The 8,086-nt window shown below is 41.9% G+C and overlaps 1 protein-coding gene across 2 annotated transcripts in view; it reads right to left on the bottom strand.

Annotated features, from left to right (window-relative positions):
• Positions 1 to 2,805: 2,805 nt before the first annotated feature.
• SLC25A51 (solute carrier family 25 member 51) overlaps positions 2,806 to 8,086 on the bottom strand; it is an 18,023-nt gene continuing 12,742 nt past the window's right edge. For both annotated transcript variants that reach the window (XM_021707054.1, XM_008074133.2), the window contains 2 exons: positions 5,661 to 7,104; positions 2,806 to 3,644 (listed from right to left, as the gene is read on the bottom strand). In XM_021707054.1, coding sequence (XP_021562729.1) covers positions 6,169 to 7,062 — 894 coding nt within the window. In that variant the 5' untranslated portion in view covers positions 7,063 to 7,104 and the 3' untranslated portion in view covers positions 2,806 to 3,644; positions 5,661 to 6,168. The remainder of the gene's footprint in view (positions 3,645 to 5,660; positions 7,105 to 8,086) is intronic.

Raw genomic sequence — 8,086 nt, 5'->3', positions numbered from 1 at the left:
CTAATTCGAGTTGGCATAAACTCAAATATATTTGGTATTATCCCCAAACACATGTTTTTGGCTTTTGGGTTTTTTTATTTATCACAAGTAACAGATGCTTCCAAGAGCTCCAAATAGCAACAGCAAGTCTTTCATCTTGGGCTTCCCCCGGGTTTCTCAAGGCATACCTGTCATGTCTCCAGGATCAGGCCTTCACCTCCCAACTTTTTTACTCTGTACCTCCATATTTTACACAAAGATTACAAGTGAAAGGCACTCAGCTCCTGTATGTACCCACTTTCCCCTACTCTCCGTCTTTCTCAAAACTCTACTGCTGTTATTTTGGGGGGAGTAGGGAGCCCAAGAAAACCTGTAAATGTTTTGTCACTTTTTCTGGAAAAGCCTGAGAGAGCTAAGGAAAATTTTGAAGCTTCTTTTGCCCAAGGACATGAAAAAGCTACTAATTACAAACCACCTAGTATAACAGATATGATGAACCTTGAAAGACAAAGAGTTTTTCTTCGTAACATCTGATACAAATAGCATCTCACTGTAACTAAATGCATTTTTTGGGTGCACTCTGCATCAGGAACATGTAACTACTTAACTAATAAAGAGCAGCTGAACTGAATTTATATCTGTTGATGATATAAGGCAGAGCAGCTGTAGAAGTGGTTTTCTCAACAAGTCACTGCCTTCATGATGCTTCTAACAGTATCAAAGCAGTGGTCAGTTACAAACGAATTACTTTTAATTTTTTGAGTCAGGGTCTCATCTGTCACCCAGGCTGCAACGCAGTGGCACAATCACAGCTCACTGTAGCCTCAAACTCAGGCGATCCTTCGGCATCAGCACCCAAGTAGCTGGGCCTACAGGTGTGTGTGCCACTATACCTGGCTAATTTTTTTATTTTTGTAGAGGCAAGGTCTCACTGTGTTGCCCAGGCTAGTCTTGAACTCCTGAGCCCAAGTAATCCTCTGGCCTCAGCCTTCCAAAGTGCTGGGGTTACAGGCATGAGCCACTGCGCCTGGCCAAAACTAATTATTTTAAACAGTACTTTCTTCTTGCCCTTCTCAAAGTCATTCAGCTGAATTCCACAATTCAGAAAAAGTACCAAGAGGGGCAGGAGAAATAGAGCGCGTGAACACTTGAATTCCGACTCATGCTCATATGTTTTATCTCAAATTGGCTAGACATTTCTGAGTAAAGAACAGCTGAGCATGCCACTGCACTCCAGCCTGGGCCACAGAGACTCTGACTCAAAAAATAAAAAATGAAATTACTGACAGCAATATGGAGAAGAGCTTGAAAGGAAATGGGAATTTAGATAAATCCTGTTTTACTCTCAATTTCTACCTCGAAATCAGATACATTCATTTGGGGAAAAAGTTCCCTGAGAACTTCGGATGAAAGCTCGGATCTGGCGGGAGCCGGCCTGTGGGAGGCTGGGAGTGTCCTGCAACCTAAGGAGACCCGGCCATCTGGCCACACGCACTCGCTCCCTCTGGAGGCCTGGAACTCTACAATGGGGTTACAGGCGGCTTAAGATGACATTTCATCAGATGGGATGATCAGACACCCCTTCAATCAAGTCTGAATTTCAAGTTCAGGGTATCACATTCTCTTGAATGTTAGAAGCATGCGGCAACAGCTCCTTGACCCAGCTGGCCCTTAGCAGGCAACCTTGTATCTATAGAGACAATGAGTCACCTAAACTGTATCATGCAAACCAACAGTGTAGTTAGCATTCTCCTAACCAATTAGCTACAACAGAAAGGAACAGCGATGCCTACTCTGTCATGTCAGATGCTGAAAATCGATCTTAGCCACATATTTACAGAGAGGGGCTTTAAAAGCACAAACATCCATGCCATTTAAGCTGGGGTGGGCATTATCTGAAGGTACACTACTACAACAGAAATGTCTGGCAAGCTGTACTCACCAAGAACGTTTATACTCAGTAGGGGAGTTCACTGCATTCGAGGACAACCTTTAAAAAGCAAAATGCTTTACAATTAAGCTATCTAGGATATACAACTTATATGGAACCCCTCTTGACCAAACAAGGTGGAGAAACGCAGGACTGTTTCACCTGCAGAGACGTCAGTCAGCTGCTAAGGCAAGCTAGCATGTGAAATGTTTTGTCAGTCAAGACCGATGAGTGCTCTGCTACAGCACAGGCGAGTGCTAGTAATGAGAAGCTGCCCAACTACAAGAGAAGACTAAATAGGATGGGCTTCCAAAAGAAACTTTATTCCAAACAATCGACCAAAAAAGTATGTCAGCTTGGAAATATTACAGATTTCACTTAAACTCGTGTAATTACAAAACTCAAAATATCAAACAAAGAGATAGCTTTGTGTGCTTAACCACTTTGATCATGAAACTCTGAAGAAACATGTAGAGACTCCCACATGATTTGGAAGTCATTGGGCAACAAATATTTAATATGAAGCAAAAAGACAGCATTAAAAACCAAAAATCTGGAAGGGCTCGGTGGCTCAGCCTGTAATCCCTCGCTTTGGGAGTCCGAGGTGAGTGAATTGCCTGACCCCGCAGGTTGGAGACCCGCCCGGATAACTTGACAAGACCTCATCTCTACAATAGATCAAAAATTAGCCAGGCGTGGTGGCACACGCCTGTAGTTCCAGCTACTTGGAAGGCTGAGGCGGAAGGATTGCCGGAGCCCAGCAGGTCAAAGCTGCGGTGGCCAGGAGTGTGCCACTGCACTCCAGTCTGGGCAACAGAGTGAAACGCCAACTAAAAAAATAAAAATAAAAAAGGAAAATAAATAAAAACCAAAAATTCTCAAAATTAGAATGCCCGTTCAAGTCTTTGATATGCATTTATTTGCATACGAGGAAACAGAAATATTTTAATTTTTACAAATAAACCAAGTCTGAGTGCTCATCCTTTCTTCACATGACACATCTCCTGTCCACCTTTCATTTTATGACACGCAGCCCTCACCCTGCAGTCCTACTTGGTTCAACATGATTGGCTCCCCTTGAAGCAAGCCCTTGAGATCCCACTTCATGTATCTGTCCGCTACCGGCATTCCCCTCACATCTCCACAGCTAGGGCATCCAAAGATAACTATATATACATGATTCTGTTTTATTGCACAGTTCACAATAGACAGCAGGTGATTATATAGCCAACCATGTTAAAATGAATATCGAATATCTAGACAAGAACATTAACTTTGTCCCCAGTCACAGATGAAACAAGTAAGACACACAAACTTGCCACCATATGAAGGTTGAGTTTACTCTGTGGTAGAGTCCTGAGGGCTCATATCACTCTGTGTAAAAAACAGAATCTGTAACATATCTGGTGATGTCAGGCATGAAGCACAGGGCACAGACTGCCAGTGTCTCATGCTCATGAGCCGTTTGAGCCACAGACGTAACAAGACCACTTTTAAAGCTTCTCAGATTTATTCAATGTTTGCCTTTTCAAAATTACTACCACACTAGTTCACACTGAAGGTAAAAACAATAGTTGGAATCTCTTATTAATAACACATTTTGACTTAAAGTTCAGACAAAGCTGTCATTACAAGTTCTGTTGAAATTTTTTTGTCAAATTTAAGAAGTCAATAGGACCACACAAAACCATCCCTGGTAATGTATTTGCAGTTTGGTCTCCAAAAGCTGTAAAAACTGACAAAGAAATAAAAAAAATCGAGTTAAAACCATTAAAAATATTTATTAACAATTGATTTTAAACGCCACATATTAATATTTGAGACAGCAGAAACCAAAGCATATTCTTAGAATCCACACTTCACTTGTATTTCACAAAAGTGCTTTAGAACTGAGATTTCTACCATCTGCATGGAGTGTAAAGACAAAAGCAATCCCAGCAGACCTGAAGGCCCCATGGAGTCTGTTCTCAGGGTCAGGGGATAGCCCAGGTTAAGCCACCGGCCCCGTGCTGAGTTGCTAGACATGCCCGTGATTGCTCAGGGTCACACTCATGAAAGAGGGGCCAGGTACAGGGCTGCCTTCTTCTGGAACTCAATACCTCTGCATCCTGACTTTACCTGACAGGCCAAAGGATGCCACTCACATTTATTTGGTGTCAAATTCCTTTTTTCTGAAATCCTCACATCTGCACTTGATCTCTCAAAACTACTATATCCAGCACAACACTGTCAGCCAGAGCTGCAGAGTGGCTGCCTAGATTCATTACTGCCTGGTTAACGCAGAAACTGCTTCCTAATCCTTCAGAGCTGGAGGAAGGATGTTCGCCGATTTAACCAGTCATACTGCCTTCAGAGGTAAACAGCTGTTTTGGACTATCTGCCCAGAAATTTTGAGTAAACTACCAGTTGAGGCCCTGATTTTATTTTGGTCAGTATATGCACATATGCACATGCAATTACCCAGAACAATGAAAAACTGGTTAACAAGAAACCTACCTACCCTGTCATGTCAGATGCTGAAAATCGATCTTAGCCACATATTTACAGAGAGGAGCTTTAAAAAGATTCATAATCTACTTTTCCAGGTCATTTCTTCTACTTTATTCCTCACTCAATTGGCATATGACTCATTTTGCTTTATAATTCTAGAAAGATATTTTAATCTTTTCCAATTGCTTTGATAAATAAGTTTTTGTCTATTAAGTAGGGGATGAGTATGCTACCTGGCTATTACCAACTTCTAGAACCTTTCAAGTCAAGTGTGTTGATTTAGATCTTACGCTCTCAAATTATCTATTGTTTTAATGACATAATGGTAAAACTGGGCTCCCAAAATGTCAAAATCCTAGTCTCTATTTCAAAGTGAAACAAAAGACAGCTAAACACTGTGGGGTGAAAGCTACCTGACCCTTTGAACCTTCCTCTCTTAGAAACCAGAAAAAAAAATCTGGGATTGCATTAATAGACTTCCAAAATAAAATTTTATGCAAGTGTGCATTTTTTAAAAGGGGAATAGGATGTTTAAGAGAACAAGATGCTTAAATATGACAAGCTACTACTCAAAGGGAAAAAAACCCAAAGCCCGTTGCTAAGTTGGCACCAATAATCAAAGCAACCAAGCTAAACAGAGTTTGATTTATATGCAGTTAATTACTATGAAACTTCTTAATAGGATGAAGCACCATTGACAAAATTTCAGTTCCTCCATCTTCTGGCAATGAAATAAATGAAATTAACATACAAATATTTTGGAAGGGTTGAAGGTCACATTCAGAATTAAACAAAACCTTCAGACCTGGAAAGCAAAGCAGGAACTTTCCTTAGCTGCTTTACTATGCCATGTATAATTCTAAAAAGCATTACAGATGGCTATGTAATAGGTGCCTAGTCTCAAAAGTAATACACGCAATAGCTCATGAAAAGCCTATACCTAAGCTGGGCTCGGTGGCTCAGCCTGTAATCCCATGCCTTTGGGAGGCTAAGGTGAATGGATTGCCTGAGCCCGCAGGTTTGAGACCCGCCTGGGCAACTTGGTGAGACCTCATCTCTACAATAAATCAAAAAACTAGCCGGGCGTGGTAGCATGCACCTGTAGTTCCAGCTACTTGGAAGGCTGAGGTGGAAGGATCCCCGGAGTCCAGCAGGTCAAGGCTGCGGTGGCCAGGAGTGGCCACTGCACTCCAGTCTGGGTGACAGAGTGAGACTCCAACTCAAAAAACAAAACAAAACAAAACAAACGAAAAGCCTATACCGAACAAGCTGTTTTTCTTCTCTGTTCCGCGCCTTTGTCATGTGCTTGAGTTTAATAGGACTATCCTTTGCAACTGCTCCTGAGAGGAAAGAAGCAAGAAATAGAGTAACAAAATAAGCCTGAGGAGTCCCAGCACCGTAAGGGCCTTTTTTTCTGGCTGGTCATGGCCACTTCCGTTTCAATATAGAAGGTTTAAAGCCTGGTTTGAGAAAAAGAATATCTTGGCTATTAGGCATCTTATCAAAGGCCATTACATGGACAGCTATTTACCAGGTCATTAGCCCAAAGCTCTTCGACAATGATTAAAAAAAATAAAAATAAAAACTTAAAATTTCCCACTGAAACCTTTTGTTTTTGTTGATGCTTAAGAAAAACAGCTTTGCCCATACCTCACTGTGGCCTGGAGTTTTGACACCAACTTGTATTTGGCCAATTAGGAAGGAGGCCAAACTGCATTCTTCTTAGAAGGTCTACTCAGTTGATAAATGGCACTTAACTGATCATTTTTTCATATAACCTTTAACAAGAACTCGTAAGTTGCATTGATTATGCCCCAAGAGATGAGGGACCGGTGGTAATTCAGATGGGCCCCTCTGAAAAGATTTGTCAGTTTCCGGTCCCGTTCTAGCCAGATTTTTTGGAAAACCTTGGGGAAAGACTGAAATTCTCCACCAATCTGAGACTGTATGCGAGCCTTGACAACATTAATTGGAAAAAACAAGAATCCCAACATGGCACCCAACAGACCACCACAGATAAAATCATTGACCAAATGAGCACTGTGAGTTGTTGCAGTAGGCAGGTGCTCTTTAATGGGACCCCGAAGGCCGAAAAAAAAGACATTGCTGAGTCCATTACGGAAAAGGATGGGCACCAAGCCTCGATAATACTCTCCAATTCCATGGCATCTCAGTGCCTTGAAAGCCTGGTAAGTGTTTGTAAATTTGTCATGATGCTTGTGGTCTTGAAGCAATGTCTGAACTCTTTCCAGTGGAGTGAAAACTGCTTCTGTGGTCCCCGCAAGCACTGCCGCCACGCCGCGGGTTGCAAACTCGGGAGCACTAACATGCTTGCGGAGCAGGCAGGACAGATCTTCATAGAGACCAAACATCAGTGCCAGTGTCGTCGTCTTCTGCATCAGTGGCGGAAGGATTCCACGGTACAAGTTTCGAAATCCGTCCCTCCTCAACTGCAGCACTGCGTCCCGAGTCTTGATGCCATACAGCTGCTGCCGGAAGAGAACCTTCTGGATGGGAAATGTGATGGCCACGTTGTTGAAAGCTGCACAGCAGCCACACAAGTAATGCTTCATCTCACCGACATTTGTAATGTGAGGTGATATATCTTGTTTTGAAGATGTTAGGATGGGTGGCCTCTTTTCATGAGCTTCTGAATCCATCATGTTGCTTGAGATCTTTCTTCTTCATGAAGAATTTCTTTTAACCTACAAATAATAAATAGCAATGGGTAAACCTTTTTATAGAGAGCAAGATACATGGAATTTCCCCCAGTCCCTATTCCTGTGTCCAAACTCCACTACATTGTCCCTTTTAGACTAGATCAATGGTAATTAAAGCATTTTCAGGGGACCCCTGGGAGTCCCTGAGACCCTATCTTTTAAGTCAGACATGAAAGAAGTCTGGAAAACTGGAAAACATTCCTCATTTTAAAAAAATTTGAGACAAATATTAGCCAGCCATGGTGGTATGCATCTGTAGTCCCAGCTACTTGGGGGGGCTGAGGCAGAAGGACTGATTGAGCCCAGGAGGTCAAGGCTACAGTGAGACAGGAGCATGCCACTGTACTCCAACCTGGGAGGAAGTGAGACCCTGTCTTAAAAAAACAAAAAGTTCAACATTGTGTTGGAAGTTCTAGCTTGGGCAATTAGACAAGAGAAGGAAATCAGGGGTATCCAAATAGGAAAAGAGGAAGTCAAGTTATCCCTCTTTGCTGATGATATGATCCTATACCTTGAAAATCTAAGAGAATCTGTCAAAAACCTGCTTGCACTGATAAAGGACTTTGGCAGTCTTAGGGTACAAAATAAATGTGCAAAAGACAGTTGCATTCCTATACACCAACAACAAGCAGGCAGAAACCCAAATAAAAAGCAGAATCCCATTCAAAATAGCCACCAAAAAAAAAAAAGAAAAAGAAATACCTCAGCATCTTCCTAACCAGAGAAACAAAAGACCTTTACAATGAGAACCACAAAACACCGCTCAAAGAAATCCAAGAAGACACAAACAAATGAAAAATATCCCATGCTCGTGGACTCAACATTACTAAAATGTCCATCCTACCAAAGGCAATCTACAGAGTCAATACCCATTCTTCTCAGACCTGAAAATGACAATACAGAAATTCATATGGAAACATAAATGACCACAAATAGCCAAAACGATCCTTAGCAAAAGAAACAAAGC

The sequence above is a fragment of the Carlito syrichta genome, unplaced genomic scaffold (genome assembly GCF_000164805.1).
Source record: "Carlito syrichta isolate Samal-C Ts95f unplaced genomic scaffold, Tarsius_syrichta-2.0.1 Scaffold316346, whole genome shotgun sequence".
Lineage (NCBI taxonomy): Eukaryota > Metazoa > Chordata > Mammalia > Primates > Tarsiidae > Carlito > Carlito syrichta.
The sequence above is the reverse complement of the archived record's forward strand: the minus strand, read 5'-3'. Positions and strand labels throughout refer to the sequence as shown.